General features: G+C 35.6%; 1 protein-coding gene and 1 long non-coding RNA gene across 5 annotated transcripts in view; one reads left to right on the forward strand and one right to left on the reverse strand.

Moving 5' to 3' along the window:
* The window catches only part of LOC145539811 (uncharacterized), a 121,676-nt gene that overhangs the window by 32,717 nt on the left and 66,373 nt on the right, over positions 1 to 22,586 (reverse strand). The window contains exon 4 of one of the 2 annotated variants that reach the window (XR_014077969.1): positions 9,820 to 11,519. The exons of the other annotated variant lie outside the window; for it this stretch is intronic. This is a non-coding gene — a long non-coding RNA (uncharacterized LOC145539811). Of the gene's footprint in view, positions 1 to 9,819; positions 11,520 to 22,586 lie in introns of those variants that run through there. 2 annotated transcript variants of the gene reach the window in all.
* The window catches only part of LOC145539809 (phospholipid scramblase 1-like), a 44,883-nt gene that overhangs the window by 3,068 nt on the left and 19,229 nt on the right, over positions 1 to 22,586 (forward strand). For 2 of the 3 annotated variants that reach the window (XM_081573984.1, XM_081573985.1), the window contains exons 2-4: positions 10,010 to 10,169; positions 11,851 to 11,893; positions 20,345 to 20,565. In XM_081573984.1, the coding sequence (XP_081430110.1) occupies positions 10,077 to 10,169; positions 11,851 to 11,893; positions 20,345 to 20,565 (357 nt within the window). In that variant the 5' untranslated portion in view covers positions 10,010 to 10,076. The remainder of the gene's footprint in view (positions 1 to 10,009; positions 10,170 to 11,850; positions 11,894 to 20,344; positions 20,566 to 22,586) is intronic. The other variant, XM_081573986.1, reaches the window with a different exon arrangement.

The following is a 22,586-nucleotide window of genomic DNA, read 5'->3' on the forward strand; positions in this document are numbered from 1 at the left end:
TTGCATAGAAAGGAAACCATAAACAAGGTGAAAAGACAACTCTCAGAATGAGAGAAAATAATAGCAAATGAAAAACCTGGAGAAAGATTAGTCTCCAAAATATACGTGGAGCTCGTGGAGCTCAATACCAGAAAAACACACAACCTAATCAAAAAGTAGACAGAATACCTAAATAGATATTTCTCCAAAGAAGACATAGAGATGGCTAATAAACACATGAAAATGAGCTCAACATCGTTCATTATTAGAGAAATGCAAATCAAAACTACAATGAGATATCATCTCACGCCAATCAGAATGGCCATCAAAAAGAAAATCCACAAACAATAAATTCTGGAGATGGTGTGGAGAAAACAGAACCCTTCTGCATTGTTGGTGGGAAAGTAAATTGATACAGCTACTATGAGAACAGTGTGGAGATTCCTTAAAAAACTAGGAATAAATCTACCATATGACCCAACAATCCCACTACTGGCTATATACCCTGAGCAAACCATAACTAAAAACAGAAACATGTACCCTAATGTTCACTGCAGCACTGTTTACAATATCTAGGACATGGAAGCATCCTAGAAATTCATCAACAGATGAATGCATAAAGAACTCATGGTACATATATGCAATGGAATATTACTCAGCCATAGAAAGAAATGCACTTGAGTCAGTTGTAATGAGGCAGATAAACATAGAGCCAACTATACAAAGTTAGAAAGAGAAAAACAAATATCATATATTAACACATATATACAGAAGATGGTACTGAAGAATCTACGTGCAGAGCAGCAATGGAGACGCAGACAGACATGGAGATGCAGACAGACATAGAGGACAGACTTGTGGATATAGTGGAGGAAGGAGAGAGTGGAAACATATACATTACTGTATGTAAAATAGATAGCCAGTGGGAATTTGCTGTATGATGCAGGGAGCTCAAATCCAGTGCTCTGTGACTACCCAGAGGGGTGGGATGGGATGGGAGGTGGGAGGGAGGTTCAAGAGGAAGAGGACATATATATGCCTATGGCTGATTCATGTTGATTGATGTATGGCAGAAACCAGCACAATATTGTAAAGCAATTAACCTCCAATTAAAAATTTTTTTTAAAAAAAGACACATCCATGTTATTACAAATGGCAGAATTTCCTTCTTTCTCATGGATGAATAATATTCCATTCCATAGGATAAAAATATCTATATAGATATTTCACATCTTTTCAATTCATTTATTCATCGATGGATACTTATGTTGTTCAAATATGTTGGCTACTGTGAATAATGCTTCAGTGAATGTGGGTATGCAGATCTCCTTGAGATACTGATTTCAATTCCTTCAAATATATACCCAGATTAGAATAGCTTATGGTAGTTCAATTTTTTTTTTAATTTTTTGAGGAAGCTCCAGTTTTTCATAAGGCTGTACCAAGTTACATTACCAACAACAATGTAAGTTTTCCCTTTTCTCCTTATCCTTGCCACAATTTGTTATCTCTTATCTTCTTAATAAAAGCCATCATAACAGATGTAAGGTGCTATCTCACTCTGGGTTTAGTGTGCATTTCCCTGATGATTAGAGATAATGAGTACCTTTTCATATATCTATTGACCATTTGTATGTGTTTTTTGGTAAAATGTCTATTCAGGTCCTTTGTTCATTTTAAAATTGGAATATTTGCTTTTTTCTGTTGAATTGTATTAGTTCTGTATATATTTTGCATATTAGTTCATTATCAGGTACATGGTTAACAAGTATTTTCTGCTAATCTGTTAGCTGCCTTTTCAATTATTATTTCCTTTCTTATGAAGAATCTGTTTAGTTTAATTTAGTCCCACTTTTTTATTTTAGTTTTTGTTGCCTGTTCTTTTGTAACTTACCCAAGAAATCACTACCTAGATATCTTGATCTCTCTACACTTCACTTCACTCACTTTAGTCACTCAGTCATGTCCAACACTTTGCAACCCCATGGACTGCAGCACACCAGGCCTCCCTGTCCATCAAACTCACGGAGTCCACCCAAACTCATGTCCACTGAGTCAGTGATGCCATCCAAACATCTTATCCTCTGTGGTCCCCTTCTCCACCTGCCCTCAATCTTTCCCATCATCAGGGTCTTTTCAAATGAGTCAGCTCTTCATGTCAAGTGGCCAAAGTATTGGAGTTTCATTTCAGCATCAGTCCTTACAATGAACACCCAGAACTGATCTCCTTTAGGATGGATTGTTTGGATCTCCTTGCAGTGCAAGGGACTCTCAAGAGTCTTCTCCAACACCACAGTTCAAAAGCATCAATTCTTTGGTGCTCAGCTTTCTTTACAGTTCAACTCTCACATCCATACATGACTACTGGAAAAACCATAACCTTGACTAGACGGACCTGTATTGGCAAAATAATGTCTCTGCTTTACAATATGCTGTCTAATTTGGTCATAACTATCCTTCCAAGGAGTAGGCGGCTTTTAATTTCATGGATGCAGTCACCATCTGCAGTGATTTTGGAGCCCAGAAAGATAAAGTCAGCCACTGTTCCACTGTTTCCCTATCTATTTGCCATGAAGTGATGGGACTGGCTGCCATGATCTTAGTTTTCTAAATGTTGAATTTTAAGCCAACTTTTTCACTCTCCTCTTTCACTTTCATCAAAAGGCTCTTTAGTTCTTCTTCACTTTCTGCCATAAGGGTGGTGTCATCTGCATATCTGAGGTTATTGATATTTCTCCCAGCAATCTTGATTCCAATTTGTACTTCCTCCAGCCCAGCATTTCTCATGATGTACTCTGTATATAAGTTAAATGAGCAGGGTGACAATATACAGCCTTGACATACTCCTTTCCCGTTTTGGAACCAGTCTTTTGTTCTATGTCCAGTTCTAACTGTTGCTTCTTGATCTGCATATAGATTGCTCAATAGGCAAGTCAGGTGGTCTGGTATTCACATCTCTTTCAGAATTTTCCACAGTTTATTGTGATCCACACAGAAAAGTCTTTGACATAGTCAATAAAGCAAAATAGATGTTTTTCTGGAACTCTTGCTTTCTCAATGATCCATTGTATGTTGGCAATTTGATCTCTGGTTCCTCTGCCTTTTCTAAAATCAGCTTGAACATCTGGAAGTTAATGGTTCACATATTGCTGAAGCCTGGCTTGGAGAATTTTGAGCATTACTTTACTAGCGTGTGAGATGAGTGCAATTGTGTGGTAGTTTGAGCATTCTTTGGCATTGCCTTTCTTTGGGATTGGAATGAAAACTGACCTTTTCCAGTCCTGTGGCCGCTGCAGAGTTTTCCAAATTTGCTAGCATATTGAATGCAGCACTTTCACAGCATCATCTTTTAGGATTTAAAATAGCTCAACTGGAATTCCATCACCTCCACTAGCTTTGTTTGTAGTGATGCTTCCTATGGCCCACTTGACTTCACAGTCCAGGATGTCTGGCTCTAGGTGATTGATCACACCATCATGATTATCTGGGTCATGAAGATCCTTTTTGTACAGTTCTTCTGTGTGTTCTTGCCATCTCTTCTTAATATCTTCCGGTTCTGTTAGTCCATACCATTGCTGTCCTTTATCAAGCCCATCTTTGCATGAAATGTTCCCTTGATATCTCTAATTTTCTTGAAGAGATCTCTAGTCTTTCCCATTCTATTGTTTTCCTCTATTTCTTTGCACTGATCACTGAGGAAGGCTTTCTTATCTCTCTTTGCTATTCTTTGGAACTCTGCATTCAAGTGGGTATGTTTTTCCTTTTCTCCTTTGCTTTTCACTTCTCTTCTTTTCACAGCTCTTTGTAAGGCCTTCTCAGACAGCCATTTTGCTTTTTTGCGTTTCCTTTTCTTGAGGATGGTCTTGCTCCCTGTCTGCTGTACAATGTCATGAACCTCTGTCCATAGTTCATCAGGCACCCTATCAGATCTAGTCCTTAAAATCTATTTCTCACTTTCACTGTATAATCTTAAGGGATTTGATTTAGGTTATACCTGAATGGTCTAGTGGTTTTCCCTACTTTCTTCAATTTCAGTCTGAATTTGACAATAAGGGGTTCATGATCTGAGCCACAGTCAGCTCCTGGTCTTGTTTTTGCTGACTGTATAGAGCTTCTCCATTTTGGCTGCAAAGAATATAATCAATCTGATTTCGGTGTTGACCGTCTGGTGATATCCATGTGTAGAGTCTTCTCTTGTGTTATTGATTGAAAGAGGGTGTTTGCTATGACCAGTGCGTTCTCTTGGCAAAACTCTATTAGCCTTTGCCCTGCTTCATTCTGTACTCCAAGACCAAATTTTTCTGTTACTCCAGATGTTTCTTAACTTCCTACTTTTGCATTCCAGTCCCCTATAATGAAAAGGACATCATTTGGGGGTGTTCTAAAAAGTCTTGTACGTCTTCATAGAACTGTTCAACTTCAGCTTCTTCAGCATTACTAGTCGGGGTATAGACTTGGATTACCGTGATACTGAATGGTTTGCCTTGGAAACGAACAGAGATCATTCTGTCGTTTTTGAGATTGCATCCAAATACTGCAGTTCAGACTCTTTTGTTGACGACTATGATGGCTACTCCATTTCTTCGAAGGGAGTCACAGTAGTAGATGTAATGGTCATCTGAGTTAAATTCACCCATTCCAGTCCATTTTAGTTCTCTGATTCCTAGAATGTTGACATTCACTCTTGCCATCTCCTGTTTGACCACTTCCAATTTGCCTTGATTCACGGACCTAACATTCCAGGTTCCTATGCAATATTGCTCTTTACAGCATCGGACCTTGCTTCTATCACCAGTCACATCTACAACTGGGTATTGTTTTTGCTTTGGCTCCATCCCTTCATTCTTTTTGGAGTTATTTCTCCACTGATCTCCAGTAGCATATTGGGCACCTACCGACTGGTAGACTTCATCTCTCAGTGCCCTATCTTTTTGCCTTTTCATACTGTTCAGGGAAAAAATACTGAAGTGGTTTGCCATTCCCTTCTCCAGTGGACCACATTTTGTCAGAAGTCTCCATCATGACCCATCCATCTTGGGTGGCCCTACACGGCGTGGGTTAATTTCATTGAGTTAGCAAGGTTGTGGTCCATGTCTCTAAGGTATCAAGAATTTATTCCCCTATTTTTTTTCTTCTAAAAGTTTTATAATTTCAGGCCTTACATTTAAATCTTTAATTCATTTTGAGTTAATTTTTGTGAGTTGTGTATAAGCACTCAGTTTTATTCTTTTGCAGGTGGATATATAGCTTTCCCAACATCATTTATTTATGAGGCTGTCATTTTACACTGAGTGATGTTGGCACTCTTCCCTGCTTATATGCCAATACCATGCTTTTTTAATTACTATGGCTTTTAATATAGTTTAAAATCAGGAATCAGGATGCCTCCAACTTTGTTGGTCCTTCTCAAGACTGATTTGGCTATTCAGGGTCTTTTGTAGTTCCATGAAATTTTTAGGATTGTTCTTTCAACTTCTCTGAGAAATGCCATAGAAATTTTTATTAAGATTGTATTGAATCTATAGATTGCTTTGAGTAGTATGGACATTTTAACACTACTGATTCTTCCACTTTGTGGACATGGATTAATTTTCCATTTATTTGTGTCTTCTTCAACTTGTTTCATCACTCCTATAGTTTTAAGGATTCGGGCCTTTCATTTCCTTCATCAAATTTATTCCTAAATATTTTATTATTATAAATGGGATTGCTTTTTTAATATCTTTTTCAGAGAGTTTGCTGTTAGTGTATATAAATGTAACTGATTTCTGTATATCACCTTTGTATCTTGCAACTTTACTAAATTCACTTACTATTTATAAATATTTAGAGTAGTTTGTAGGCTTTTCTATGTGTATTACTATGTCATCTATAAACAGATATTTTTGCTTCATCATTCCCAATATGGATAGTTTTTACTACTTTTCACTATTTTTCTTTTATTACTTTTATGTAGCTTCCCATAAGTTTGTGTATGCTGTATTTCCATTTTAACACATTTTAAGATATTTTTATTTTTCCTATTATTTCTTTGACCCATTGATTGTTCAGGAGCATGTTTAACCCCCATATATTTGTGAATTTTTCAGTTATTTTCCTGATATCAATTTCTACTTTCATACTATTGTGTTTGGAAAAGATCCATGGTATGATTAAAATCTTAAACTTGCTAAGACACGTTTTGTGACTCATGTTGGAAAACATTTTATTGCATCATTTTCACAACAGTATTATTAACAATATCCAAGATATGGAAGCAACCTGAGTGTTCACTGGAAGATTCATAGATAAAGGAAACAATGCTATAAATACTGGAAGAGAAGGTGGAGAAAAGTGAACCCTCCGACACTATTGGTGGGAATGTAAATTGGTGCAGCCATTGTAGAAAACAGTATGGCGGTTCCTTAAAGACTAAAAGTAGAGTTACCATATGATCCAGAAATCTCACTTCTGGGCATAGATCCAGAAAAGACAAAAACTCTAATAGAAAAGGTGCATGCACCCCACTGTTCATAGCCTGGGTACGTTAGCAGACAGCTAATAGAAATGTGGTTATTAAGATGTTGATGTTGAGGGCTCAGAAGGAAGTGAGGAGCATAATACTCCTCAGAAGTAAGTGAGGACAACATACTTTAGAGAATACCTAAACTATCATAGGAAATGGCAACCCACTCCAGTGTTATTGCCTGGAGAATCCCAGGGACGGCGGAGCCTGGTGGGCTGCCATCTGTGGGGTCACACAGAGTCGGACACAACAGAAGCGACTTAGCAGCAGCAGCAGCAGCAAACTATCATACCAGACTGTTGGTAGAAAAAGCATACATTAAAAGACTGCTGGTGAGGGGACAGGAATAAACGACAAAAATATGTTACTGGAAACCTGAAGAATGGGTGTTCTCATTATAGAGTGACAGAATGCTTAGCTGAATTGTGTCCTGGAGTTACGTGAAAAGAAGAATTTGTAACCAATGAAATTGGATATTTAGCTGAGGAAATTTCCAAGCAAAGTGTTAAGGGTGTACACAAAGAAAGTCCAGGCCCAGATGACTTACTTGGTGAATTCTCCCAAACATTTGAAGAAGAATTAATATAAAATTTCCACAAACTCTTCAAAAAATACAAGAAGAGATACTCTTTTCAAATTACTATTGAGACCAGTATTACTTTGATGGTAAAATCAGACAAAGACATTATAGGAAAAGAAAGGTACATACCAAAATTTTTTTTATTAATTTAACACAAAAATTCCCAAGAAGTACGAGCAAAACAAACCCAGCAAGATAGAAAAAGAATTACATAACAAGAATAAGCAAGATTTATTTCAGAAATGCAAGGTTGATTTGAAACTGAAATCAGTTAATATAACACATCATATAAATAGAATAAAATACAAAAGGAGATAATCATCTCAACAGACACATAAAAGCACTTGAAAAAAAATCAAACACCCATTTGTGATCTAAAAAAAAATAAAAGAACTAGGAATAGAAGGAAAATCCCTCAACCTGGTAAATAGCATCTGCCAAAAACAAAGAAAAACAAAACCCACAGATAACATCATATTAAATAAAGCCTGTTTTCCCTATAAATTCAGTAACAAAACACAGATACTCCTTTCACTTCTACTCAGCACCATGCTAGAGGTTCTAGTCTGATCAATTAAGCAAGAAAATGAAGTAAAAAACATGTAAATTGGAAAGAAAGAAGTAAAACTTTTTCTATTTGTAGATGGTATTGACAGAAAATCCTAAGGGCTCCACTAAAGCAAAATTAGAATTAAGTAAGTTCAGTAAAGCTGCATTACTTAATATAACTGAACCAAATCAATTTTAGTTGTGTAAAACTGCAGTGGACTCTACTAAAAATAAGAAAACAATTTTACTTAAAATAGCATCAAAAAATAGGATACTTAGGCGTAGTTTTTTAAAGATGTACAAAGTTCTGAAAATCAGAAAATATTATTGAAAGAAATGAAAAAGATCTAAATGAACGGAAATATATCTAATGTTCATTGATAAGAAGTATTAATATTGTTAGAATGGCAATAGTCCCTAATATATTCAATGGATTCAATGAATCTCAGAATCACAGGTATCTTTTTTGTAGATACTGACAAAATAACCCTAAAATGTATGTTGTAACTCAAGGGGTCCATAATACTCAAAGCAATCTGGAGATGGAACAAAGTTGAAGGGCTCATTCTTCTACATTTCTAAACTTACTACAAACTAAAGTAATTAAGACACTGTAGTACTGACGTAAGGTAGGCATATGTATCAGTGGAACAGAATGAGAGTCCAGAAAAATACCCTCATGTTGATGGCCAACTGATTTTCAATAAGGATGCCAAAACAATTCAATAGGGAAAAATATCTTCAACAAATAGTGCTGGAGCCACTAGATATTCCTATGTACAAGAAACAGTTGGACTTCTATCTCACAGTATACACACAATTTAACTCTAAAGGGATGAAAGATCCAAATGTAAGAGCTAAAACACTATTAGAAAAACCAGAGGAATAAATCATTCTGATTTTGGATTAGAAAGTGATCTCTTAAATATGACAGCTATAGTACAAGCAAATGACAACAAAAATAAATTGTACTACACCAAAATTATAAACTTTTGTGTTTAGTGGATATCATCAAGAAAGTTAAAGACAATCTACAAAATGGGAGAAAATATTTGCAAATCTTATGTTTTATAATGGGATTTAAAAACTGTCACAGTTCAACAATAAAAATACAAGTATTCAATAACATAAGCAAAAAATGCATAAGAATTTGAAGAGAGAGTTCTCCAAAGAAGATATACAAGTGGCCAATAACACATGAAAATTTTCTCATGAACATTAGTTAGGATAATGTAAATCAAGACCACAATGAGATACAACTTCACACCCATTATAAAGGCTATAATCAAAAAGACAGACAATAAAAGTGCTGACAAGGATGCAGAGAAATGAGAACGCTCATATTTTGCTAGTGGGAATGTAAAATGGACTAGCCACTCTGGAAAATATCCTATAGACACCTCCAAATTTAAACATACAGCTACTACGTGACCCAATTAAACTAAAAAAAAAGGAGAAAAAAGAAAAAAAGAAAGAAAACAGCTCTTCAATTTGCATTTTCCTCTTTTTCTAGGATTCTTTCTTCACTTCTCTTTACCTCAACTCTCATTTCATAGCCTGATTCTTTAGATTGCAACCTATTATTTAACACTCACTTTTGTTTTCAGTAACAAATATTTTTCCAAACTACCTCTTTCTCTCATCACGACTGATAGTCATGTCTTGCATTAATGTTGTGATGTCGTGTTTGTTTTTTTTAATGTATCAATACCTGAGAGTAAAACATATATTTACCCCAAAACAAAGTAAATTCTTCAGTACTTTTAATGTGTTTATCGTCACTATTAGAATCAACTTTTTAAACTTTGAGCTGGAAGCATGGGTTTGTAAATTTATATAATAAATTTAATCCTGATGCAAGCTGAAGAAAATATAGAGAAAATGAGAATTTAATAAGTGCCAATTAGAAAATTTTGACTCCATATATATTTGTTCTGTTTGTAGAATCATGGCTCTAGAGATAGCACCCCAAACCTCATTTTTAAATATTTTATCTGGTCTTTATGCAGGATAAAATGTTTTCATGTCCACCATAACATATCCCTCAACAGTGGAGGGGAAATATTTATCCAGTCATTGTCAAATGATTCTGAGCCTAAAGATTTAATTGTATTTAAATAGATCAAGGCCACATAAGAATGGGTATAACAATTTACACTCAGTTTATTACTCTTGTATTAACTGGGGACTTCTTGTACTCCTGAGGTTCCTTTTTTTTTTTGAGAGATAAGACTCTGTAAATAAAACCATAAATATTTCAATTGAGAACACTTTAAAAATAAAATATGGATGATGTTCACCATTTAATTTAATACTTACCATTAAATGAAGAAAAACTAAACCTAAATTGAGGTTAATTCCTGTCTCTAACCATGTTAATATTTCTGTAATGTTAGATTTTGAAGACAAAAGGAGAAATCTTTCCAATCTGTCACAGTCTTGAGTATTTATATAATCTAGATTATGGCTTTTTGTAATATACAACCCAGGACACATTGGATGCAAACACCAGGGTCAACAGCCAACTGTCCACCTGGATTGGAATATTTGACTCAGGTACGATAATGTGTTTCTTAATTTAGTTGATGGAAAATAATATGAAGTTAGATAGTTTCAAAATATTATTTGTTACTGGAAAATATTTTTACTATAGATTAAAATACTACACTTGTACCTTCAAAAATTTTACATTTTATTTAATTTTAGTTTCTGATTGAGGTAGTAAACATAATTTAAATACAGTCATTTCTTTGGAGGAAGAAATGGCAACCCACTACAGTATTCTTGCCTGAAAAATCCCATGGACAGAGGGTCCTGGAAGGCTACAGTTGATGGGGTTGCAAACAGTTGGACATGACTGAGTGACTGAGCACATCCCTTGGCAACCATGGGTGACTGGTTTCAGGACCAGCCTGGAAGATACCAAAATCATAGGGTTCTCAAGTCCCAGAGCCCACCCTCTGGATATGTGGTTTGGTGTCCACAGATACAACCAACTGTGGACCATAAACAGGGCATGGTCAGAGGTTAGCTGAATCTGCTGATGTAGAACCAAGAACTGTATGCTGACTATATAGTTACTCAAAAGAATCTGCTTATAAGCAGACCCTAATAGTTCAGACAATACCTTTTAAGGTCCAACTATGGCAAAACATTGTTTTTTATAAATTTATTTTCTGTGAAACTTTTTTTCAAATAAATACCTACTTTTTAAAACAGGAACCTGGATTTTGGGAATGTAAGTAAAAATGACTTAAGGACTCTTCAGTTCATTTAATGCTTAGATAGTAGAAGACTGGTTTACAGATGTAAAATATGAACACTAATATTAGAAAAATATCTATTCTCCACCAAATTTAATGACACAGAATTACTATCTTTGTGACATCAATTCTGATTTAATTTCCTGTAGTGCTGTCTCTGAATAATAAACTTTGGCATTTCACATTACTAATTACTGGCTACATCTTATTTTTTAACTCTTTAAAAGTGAAACAGTATGCATGTTCCTTCTTTAAAAGGTTATTTACATTTTCAGTGCTTAATTGTAAGTTTGTTGCAAACACTAATATAAATCTAATGTCATTTTTTAATATATGCAAAAACTACAATAAACTTTTTACTTCAAATTCAGTTCAGTTCAGTCGCTCAGTCGTGTCTGACTCTGCGACCCCATGAATCACAGCACGCCAGGCCTCCCTGTCCATCACCAACTCCTGGAGTTTACCCAAACCCATGTCCATCGAGTCGGTGATGCCATCCAACCATCTCATCCTCTGTCGTCCCCTTCTCCTCCTGCCCCCAATCCTTCCCAGCATTGGGGTCTTTTCCAATGAGTCAACTCTTCACATGAGGTGGCCAAAGTATTGGAGTTTCAGCTTCAACATCAGTCCAATGCAGCTATTTCTGAGTTTCAAAAATATATTTAATAAAAGTATATAAAAATTTTGTGAACAAGAATGTTGAGACATTAACAATAGAGCAAAGAGAATACACTTTATAGATTATCTGATAATATTTTGTCATTTCTTTTTTCTATGGTAAAAAAATATTAAAACTTCACATTTAGACTCGTATAAAGGTATGACATTTGACAGAAAAAAATGAGAGCTGTTGATAATGAATCAATTACTTTAAATATCCTAAATGTAAGTATTAATGTATATAAGTATTGTTATGTGCTTTAAATTTAGTTTGATTACTCCATTCCACATATGTCTATTTTCTACTGTAATAGATAAATCACTTATACGTGTGTCAACGTTTTGATCTTCTGGAAGGTATGTACCAAATGCACTGATATATTAATTCTTAAATATGAAATTTGTTTTGCTGTAGATCTACCAATCCTTATAAATTAAAGTGCTTCTTTTGTCTGAGGAAAACTAAACCTTGAAATACATGGAGATTATATAGAAGATCTTGAGATGATGAAAATATGAATATGATCATAGTCTTCTCACGGGAAGGGAGGCAGAAAGATATTGGCTCCAGATTATAACTGAAAATTCTAGTCTGCATTAGTCTTACTAAAAGCAGGTCTATTTCCTGAAAACATTCACCCATCCTGAATTCCTTTAAGATAAGTATTTGAGAGAAGCAATGATTTCAAATTCTTCAGGAGTTCTGACTAGAAACAGGATGCAAGTAAAGTAATGGGGAATACAATTCCACTCCTTAGTCTGAGAAATTAAACTGTCCTTTAGAATTCAACTGTTTACTTTTATCTCAACTTAGTACCAAGATACATTGCTAAGTATAAAAAGCAGTTACAAAGTACTGCATATGGTAGTTGTGAGTGTGTGTGTGTATAAAATACATTTAGTCTTTGCATATGTTTAAAATTTCTCTAGAAGAATGCATATGAAATTGGAGAAAGGAGAAGAAATAGAATAAGCCTAGAAGGAAGAATTATTTTAAATGTTATGTTCTTTGCATTTTTAAATTTGTGCCATGCATATGTAATTTCTAATCATAAAAGGAAATGAAATTTAAAAGGAAGTCAGAAGTTTTTCTCATAAATTTTGAGTTATAGTCTATCTGTGAATGTTAAATCAAAATGCCGCTAAGTCGCTTCAGTCGTGTCCGACTCTGTGTGACTCCATAGACGGCAGCCCAGCAGGCTCCGCCGTCCCTGGGATCCTCCAGGCAAGAATACTGGAGTGGGTTGCCATTGCCTTCTCCAGTGCATGAAAGGGAAAAGTGAAAGTGAAGTCGCTCAGTCGCGTCCGACTCTTAGCGACCCCATGGACTGTAGCCTACCAGACTCCTCCGTCCATGGGATTTTCCAGGTAAGAGTACTGGAGTGGGGTGCCATTGCCTTCTCCTTAAATCAAAATGAATACCTTCCAAATATCTTGGTACAATATGAAGACATAATTATGTTCATTTGTGCACTAATCGTTAAAAAGTGAGGAAATACTGCAACTAACAGTTTCAAGGGTTAATAGTAAAACAAAATGTTAAATGTATATTCAGTTCAGTTCAGCCACTCAGTTGTGTCCGGTTCTTTGTGACCCCCATGAACCGCAGCACGCCAGGCCTCCCTGTCCATCACCAACTCCCTGAGTCCACCCAAACCCATGTCCATTGAGTCAGTGATGCCATCCAACCATCTCATCCTCTGTCGTCCCCTTCTCCTCCTGCCCTCAATCTTTCCCAGCATCAGGGTCTTTTCCAATGAGTCAGCTCTTCGCAACAGGTGGCCAAAGTACTGGAGTATCAGCTTCAACATCAGTCCTTCCAATGAACATCCAGGACTGCTTTCCTTTAGGATGGACTGCTTGGATCTTCTTGCAGTCTAAGGGACTCTCAAGAGTCTTCTCCAACACCACAGTTCAAAAGTATCAAACCTTCGGCACTCAGCTTTCTTTATAGTCCAACTCTTACATCCATACATGACTACTGCAAATTAGTTTTCTGAATGTTGAGCTTTAAGCCAACTCTTTCACTCTCCTCTCTCACTTTCATCAAGAGGCTCTTTAGTTCTTCTTCACTTTCTGCCATAAGGGTGGTATCATCTGCATAACTCAGGTTATTGATATTTCTCCCAGCAATCTTGATTCCAGCTTGTGCTTCCTCCAGCCCAGCATTTCTCATGATGTACTCTGCATATAAGTTAAATAAGCACAGTGACAATATACAGTCTTGACGTACTCCTTTTCCTATGAATTTGTATATTCCTAAATGTATATTAGAGCAACATATATTCATTATACATATACTCACTGAAGAATATTTAAAATTAAGAAAAGCAGAAGATAAGCATCTATGCAAAACTACTGATAAAGCTGTTCTGAAGGCTTTTAAAAAATATCCCTTTGATGAGGCTTTTTGAAATAACTTTTACTCATTGTCCATGAAATAAGTATTGGTATTCACTTAACGTTTTTGTTATTTTTATCTTGAAACCCAACTTTTAAAATATTTTTAATTTACAATGTTGTGTTAGTTTCAAGTGTATAGCAAAGTGATTCAGTTATATGTTTTATATATATATATGTTATATATATATTTATATATATATATATTTCAGATTCTTTTCCATTATAGGTTATTACAAGATATTGAATATAGTTCCCTGTGCTATACAGGAAGACCTTGTTTTCCTGTTTTATGTATGGTAGTATAAATGTGTTAATTCCAAGCTCCTAGTTCATCTCTCCCCATGTCCCTGCCCTGCTTTCGATTTAGGTAACCATAATTTCATTTTCTATGTCTTTGAATCTATTTCTGTCCTGAAAATAATTTCATTTGTATCATTTTTTAGATTCCACATATTCAGATATCAAATCAAGTGATATCATATATTATTTGTGTTTATCTGAATAACTTCACTTAATATGATTATGTACATCCATGTTACTGCAAATGGCATTTTATGGGAGTGGTATTCTGTTGTATATATACACCACATCATCTTCATTCAGTCATCAACTGATATACATTTAGGTTTGCTTCCATGTCATGGCTATTGTAAATAGTGCTGCTATGAACACCAAGGTGCAAGTATCTTTTCAAATTAGAGTTTTCTCCAAATACATGCCCAGGAGTGGCATTGAAGAATGATATGGTGCTAATTTTAGTTTTTTAAGGAGCTCTTAAAGTGGCTCAGATACGCGGATGACACCACCCTTATGGCAGAAAGTGAAGAAGAACTAAAGAGCCTGTTGATGAAGGTGAAAGAGGAGAGTGAAAAAGTTGGCTTAAAGCTCAACATTCAGAAAACTAAGATCATGGCATCTGGTCCCATCACTTCATGGCAAATAGATGGGGAAACAGTGGAAACAGTGTCAGACTTTATTTTTTTGGGCTCCAAAATCACTGCTGATGGTGATTGCAGCCATGAAATTAAAAGACGCTTACTCCTTGGAAGGAAGGTTGTGGCCAACCTAGATAGCATATTTAAAAGCAGAGACATTACTTTGCCAACAAAAGTCCGTCTAGTCAAGGCTATGGTTTTTCCAGTGGTCATGTATGGATGTGAGAGTTGGATGGTGAAGAAAGCTGAGCGCCGAAGAATTGATGCTTTTGAAGTGTGGTGTTGGAGAAGACTCTTGAGAGTCCCTTGGACTGCAAGGAGATCCAATCAATCCATCCTAAAAGAGATCAATCCTGGGTGTTCATTGGAAGGTCTCATGTTGAAGCTGAAACTCCAATACTTTGGGCACCTCATGCGAAGGGTTGACTCATTGTAAAAGACCCTAATGCTGGGTAGGATTGAGGGCGGGAGGAGAAGGGGACGACAGAGGATGAGATGGTTGGATGGCATCACCGACTCGATGGACATGGGTTTGGGTAGATTCCGGGAGTTGGTGATGGACAGAGAGGCCTGGCGTGCTGCAATTCATGGGATCGCAAAGAGTCGGACACGACTGAGCAACTGAACTGAACTGAACTAAAGTGGCTCTACCAATTTACATTTCCACCAATAGTTTGGGACCCACACCCTCTCCATTTGTCATTGTAGACTTTCTGCTGATGGCCACTCTGACTAGTGTGAGGTGATACTTCATTGGGGTTTTGATTTACATCTCTCTAATAATTAGTGATGCTGAGTTCTCTACAGATATATGCCCAGGAGCGAGACTGCAAGATCATATAGTAACTCTATTTTTAGCTTTGTAAGGAACAAACATAATGTTCTCCATAGTGGCTCTACCAATTTACACCCTGACCAATAGTGTAAGAGGGTTTCTCTTTTCCACACCTTCTCCAGGATTTATCATTTATAGATGTTTGAATGCTTGCCATTTTGATAGGTGTGAGATGATACCTCATTGTAGTTCTGTTTTCATTTTTCTAATAATTAGTGATATTGAACATCTTTTCATGTGACGATTAGCCATCTGTATGTCTTTTTTGGAAAAATGATTATTTAGATCTTCAGCCCATTTTTTAACTGAGTTGTGTTCTTTTTGACATTTAGCTGCATAAGTCATTCATATATTTTGGAAATTTAATCCCTTGTCAGTAGCATCATTTACAAATATTTTCTCCCAGTCCTTATGTTGTCTTTCCATTTTGCTTATGGTTTCCTTAGCTGTGTAGAAGGCAGATCCAAAAAATTCTTGCTACAATTTATGTCAAAGAAGTTTCAGCCTATATTTTCCTCTAAGAGTTTTATAGTATCCAATCTTACATTTAGGTCTTTAATCTATTTTGAGTTTATTTTTGTATATGGTGTTAGAGAATATTTTAATTTCATTCCTTTACATGTAGCTGTTCAGTTTTATCAACGTCATTTATTGAAAATACTGTCTTTTTTTCCATTGTATATTCTTGCCTTCTTTTTTATAGATTAACTGATTGCATCAGTTTATTTCTGGGCTTTCCATCCTGTTGCATTGATATATATGTCTGTTTTTGTGCCATACTGCTTTGAATACAAAAGCTTTGCAGTATGGTTTGAAATCAGGGAGTTTGATTCCTCCAACTCCATCCTTCTTTCTCAAAATTGTTTTAGTTATTTGAGGTAATTTTTGTTTCCATACAAATTTTGAGATTTTTTTTGTTCTAGTTTTGTGAAAAAAAATGCCATTGGTATTTGATAAGGACTGCATTGAATTTGTAGTATGGTCATTTTAACAATATTGATTCTTCCAATACAAAACCACCGTATATATTTCCATCTGTTTGTGTCATCTTCATTCCCTTCATCAGCATCTTAGTTTTCAGAGTATAGGTCTTTTGTCTCCTTAGGTAGGTATATGCCTAGGTATTTTATTGTTTCTGATACTACAGTAAATGGGATACTTTCCTTAAATTCTCTTTCTGATCTTTTGTTGTTAGTGTACAGAAATGCAAAAGATTTCTATAAATAAATCTTGTATCCTGCAACTGTAACAAATTCATTGATGAGCTCTAATAATTTTCTGGTAGCTTTCTTAGAATTTTTCCTACATTTTCCCATCATGTTTTCAGCAAACAGCGATAGTTTTACTTCTTCTTTTCCAGTTTGGATTTCTTTTATTTCTTTGTCTTCTGTGATTGTCATCGCTAGGACCTCATAAATATGTTTAACGAAAGTAATGAGAGTGCATTCTTGTCTTGTTCCTAATCTTAGAGGAAATGCTTTCACCTCTTCATCACTGAATATGGTGGTAGCTGTGGATATGTTACATATGGCATTTATCCCTGGTGCAAGATATGGTAAAGAATCTGCCTGCAATGCAGGATACCCAGGTTAGATCTCTGGATCAGGAAGATCCTCTGGAGAAGGGAATGGCTACCCACTCCAGTATTCTTGCCCTGGGAATTCCATGAACAGAGGAGCCTGGCAGGCTACAGTCCATAGGGTAACAAAGAGTTGGACATGACTGAGCAAATAACACTTTCACTTTCATATTCCCTCTATGCCCACTTTCCGAAGAATTTTTATAATAAATGGATATTTAATTTTATCAAAAGCATTTTCTGCCTCTATTGAGATGATTGTGTGAGTTTTATTCTTCAATTTATTAATGTGGTGTATCACATTTAACAAGCTGCAGATACTGAAAAATCATTGCAAACTTGGGGGAAATCCCACATGATCATGGTGTATGATCTTCTTAATGTATTGCTGGAATCAGTTTGCTAGTATTTTGTTGATGATTTTACATTTATATTCATCGGTGATACCTGAAATTTTTTGTGTGTGTGTATGATATCTTTGTCTGGTATCAGGGTGATTGTGGCCTTATAGAGTGATTTCAAAAGTGTTCGTTTCTTTGCAGTTTTTTGGATTAATTTCAGAATTAGTTAAATCTTCTCTAAATGTTTGGTAGAATTCACCTGTGAAGTCAGCTGGTCCTGAATTTTGTTTGTTGGGAGTTTTTAAATTACTGATTCAATATTTTCTATTTCTTCTTGGTTCAGTCTGAGATATTGTATCTTTCTAAGAATTTGTCCATTTCTCCTAGAGTATCCATTTTATTGCCATATAGTTGCTCATACTAGTCTTTTCTAGTCCTTCCTATTTCAGTGGTTTAGGCTGTAACTTCTTTTTCATTTCTGATTTTACTGATTTGGGCCTTTTTTTTGGAAGAGTCTGGTTAAAGGCTTACCAATTTTATCTTTTTTAAGAACCAGCTTATAGTTTCGTTGATTTTTTTCTATTGCTTTTCAATCTCTTCTATTTCTGCTCTTATGTTTATGATTCCTTTCCTTATACTAACTTTGGGTTTTGCTGTTATTCTTTCTCTAGTTGCTTTAGGCATAATGTTAGGTTGTTTATTTGAGATTTTTCTCATTTCCTTAGGTAAGATTTTAAAGTTATAAACTGGCCTCTCAGAAATACTTTTGTTGCATCCCATAGATTTGGATTGTTGTATTTTCATTTATCTCTAGGTATTTTTTAAATTTCCTCTTTGATTTCTTCAATAATCCATTGAATGCTTAGTAGCATATCATTTAGCCTCCATGGGTTTGTCTTTTTTGCATTTTTTTTTTTTCCTTGTAGTTGATTTCTAGCCTCATATTGTTGTGCAAAGAAAAGATGCTTCATATGTTTTCAATTTTCTTAAATTTATGAAGCCTTGCTTTGTGGTCCATCTTGTGATTTATCCTGGATAATGCTCCATGTGAACTTGAAAAGAATGTGTATTCTGCTGCTTTTGGATGGAATGTTTAGTTAAATCTGTCTGGTCTACTGTGTCATTTAAGGCCTCTGTTTTTTACTGAATTTTCTATCTGGATGATCTGTTCATTGATATGCTGCTGCTGCTGCTAAGTCGCTTCAGTCGTGTCCGACTCTGTGCGACCCCGTAGACGGCAGCCCACCAGGCTCCGCCGTCGCAGGGATTCTCCAGGCAAGAACACTGGAGTGGGTTGCCATTTCCTTCTCCAGTACATGAAAGGGAAAAGTGAAAGTGAAGTCGCTCAGTTGTTTCCGACTCTTAGCAACCCCATGGACTGTAGCCTACCAGGCTTCTCCGTCCATGGGATTTTCCAGGCAAGAGTACTGGAGTGGGGTGCCATTGCTAAGTGGGATGCTAAAGCCCCCCAAATTATTATGTTGTAACTGTTCATTTCTCCTTTTATGTCTGTTAATATTTGCCTTATATATTGAGGTACTTCTATGTTGGGTGCATACATATTTACAATATTTTCTTCTTGAATTGATCCCTTTATTATGTATCAGCCTTCTTTGTCTCTTCTAACAGTGTTTATTTTAAAGTCTATTTTGTCTGATATAGGTATTGCTATTTCAGTATTCCTTTGATTTCTATTTGTGTGGAATACCTTTTTCCATCCCCTCACTTTCAGCCTGTATGTGTCTCTACATCTGAAAGGAGTCATTTTTAGGTAGAAAATATATGAGACCTCCTGGTTTTGTATCTATTCAGCCAGTCTAGGTCTTTATGTTGGAGCATTCATTCCACTTACACTTAAGGTAATCATTGATGAATATGTTCCTAATGACATTCTTTTAATTGTCTTGGATTTGTAGATCTTTTTGTTCATTTTCTCTTTTGTTCTCTTGTGATTTGATGACTATCTTTAGTATTGTGTTTAGAGTTTCTTTTTCTTTTCTGAGTGTATACCTATTAAAGATTATTGTTTTGCAGTTACCATGGTGAAACCCAGCATTTTAAATAGTTACTCAATAATTCTCAAGAAGGGATAATACATATTACCATTTGTTGTTAAATATTTACTTTGCTTCCATTTTATTTTTTCTAAGTTGTGTGGTAGTAAATATTTGGTACAGAGAGCAATTTTTAAAATTTTAGAAATTTTTGTGTAATCATAGGAGTAAGATTATTAGGACAAAAGATAATATTTCCATTTACTTGTAAAAAAAAAGGTGAATTCATTATCTTATGTGGACAATATATGAGAGTGCTCACTGTCTCCCCTAATTTAAGTGAAATATTTTTTCTTGGTTTCTATTAGCCAGATTGAAGACTAATAAAAGTCATTTTCATGACCTATAGGAAGGAAAACTGGGGAGGAGCAATTTTTTTTTAAAGGAACTCAAAACCTAATAGTTACAGGTTAATTTCTCTGAACTTCAAAAATGAAATGCTATGCATGGAATTTTAGCATAAAAAAACCAGAGAACAGCTACCATCTCTTTTATTTTTCTATATGGGTAAACTAAGAAAGTAGTGAAGAACATTGCTTAAAGCCAAGGGGTTTCTTACTCAATTTTATGCAATTTATTTCTATTTGAACATAGTTTGGTATGCAGTTTATATAAATCATATCAGTATTATTAATAATCACCATTTTATTTCATTCTTTAGTCTTCAGTCCTTTTGAAACTAACAAAACATATGATGTCATGAATAATCAAGGGCAACGACTTTACTTTGCAGAAGAGAAAAGTAATTGTTTCATCAGACACCTCTGTGGACCTTCAAGGCCTTTTACCATGACAATTTATGATAATGTAGGGTGTGATGTCATTACTTTGCATAAAGCTCTAAGATGGAGCTGTTGCTGGAGTAACTGCTGCCTACAAAAGGTCAGTAAATATTATTTCTACGATGTGATTTGAATGTATTTGAGTTCCTTCAAAAAAGCCTCAGCACTGGGCAGTATGTTAAAATCAAAATATTGGGACAAAGAATAGTCTGGAATGAAATATGCCAGAGAGAGAATTATATAATATCTCATAGTTTCAGAATAAGACGCATGTGTAACGCTGTAAATATTTTCCCGGCAATGAAAGTTAAAAGAAATTTAGATTTTTAGAAGTTTTCTATTGTAAAATATCACTGTGACTTTTTTCCAAACTTTAAATGTCTTATTTTGTATTGGGGTATAGCCGATTAACAATGTTGTGGTAGTTTAAGGTGAATGGTGAAGGGACTCAGCTATGTATATACATGTATCTATGCTCCCTTAAACCTCTCTCCCATCCAGGCTGGCATATAACATTGAGCAGAATTTCATGTGCTATGCAAGAGACCCTTGTCGGTTACCCATTTAAAATATAGCAGTGTGTAGTGTGTACATGTGGAGAAGGAAATGGCAACCCACTGCAGTATTCTTGCCTAGAGAATCTCATGGACAAAGGAGCCTGGTGGGCTGCTGTCCATAGAGTTGCACAGAGTCAGACACGACTGAAGCGACTTAGCATGCATGTATGCATTGGAGGAGGAAATGGCAACCTGCTCCAGTGTTCTTGCCTGGAGAATCCCAGGGACAGAGGAGCCTGGTGGGCTGCTGTCTATGGGATTGCAGAGTCGGACACGACTGAAGCGACTTAGCAGCAGCAGCAGCAGTGTGTACTTGATCTTCCCAAAATGCTAACTGTCTCTTCCTCCTGGCAACCATAAGTCGTTTTCTAAGTCTGTGAGTCTCTTTCTGTTTTGTAAGTTCATTTATATCATTTCTTTCTAGATTCCACAAAAAAGGAGTGTCATAAGATACTTCTCCTTCTCTGTCTGACTTCACTCAGTATGACACTCTCTAGGACCATCCATATTACTGCAAATGGCTTTATTTCATTCTTTTTAATGGCTGAGTAATAGTCCATTGTATGTATGTACCACTTCTTCATCCATTCCTCTGTCTATGGGCATTTAGGTTGCTTCCATGTCTTGGCTATTGTAAAGAGTACTACAATGAACACTGGGGTGCATGTATCCTTTTGGATAATGTTTATCTCCAGATGTATGCCCAGGAGTGGAACTTCAGGGTCATAGGGAAGCATTTTTTAGTTTCCTAAGGAACCTCTATACTATTCTCCACGTTGCATTTCCCTGTGTGTATTTATTAGCTACTGAATATCTTTATATAGAGTTTAAATCTTTTGCCCTTTCTAAAATGAGCCAATTCATCTTACTGAATTACAAGCATTCTTTAGATAGTCTGAATACAAGCCTTTTCTCAGATATGTGTATTGCCAGTATTGTGCCCAGGATTATGGCTTGGCTTTTCATTTTATCACCCTTGGAAAAAAGGAGGGTTTCAATTTTGATAAAATATAATTTCTCATGTATATTCTTTTATGGTCCATACGTTTAAGAACATACCTTAAAAAATCTTTGCCTATCACAAAATAGCAAAGACTTTCTTATATTTCTTCCAGAAATTATATATTTAGGTCTAGTTCCATTTGAAGTTAATTTTTTTGTACCTGTGAGGGAAGATCTGAGATTCTTTTTTTTTTTTTTATTTAATGTTCAGTTGTTTGAATATCATGTTTTGAAAAAAGACTACCCTTACCATAGAACTGTCTTTTATATCTTTGAAAATAAATTGTCAATACATGTGTGTACCTATTTCTGGAATCTGCTCTCTTCCACTGTTCCACTGATATATTTTTGTTGTTGTTTAGCCACTAAGTTGTGTTCAACTCTTTGTGACCCCATGGACTGCAGCATGCCAGGCTTCCTTGTCCTTCACTATCTCCCAAAGTTTACACTGATCTACACATGTAGCTATATATAGATATGTACCCTTATGCCAATACTACATTGTATTGACTACCTAGCTTTAAAGTCTTAATACTAGCCAGTATGAGCATTCTAATTTTGG

Source organism: Giraffa tippelskirchi, chromosome 2 (assembly GCF_054371585.1).
Source record: "Giraffa tippelskirchi isolate mGirTip1 chromosome 2, T2T-mGirTip1v1.2.pri, whole genome shotgun sequence".
NCBI lineage: Eukaryota > Metazoa > Chordata > Mammalia > Artiodactyla > Giraffidae > Giraffa > Giraffa tippelskirchi.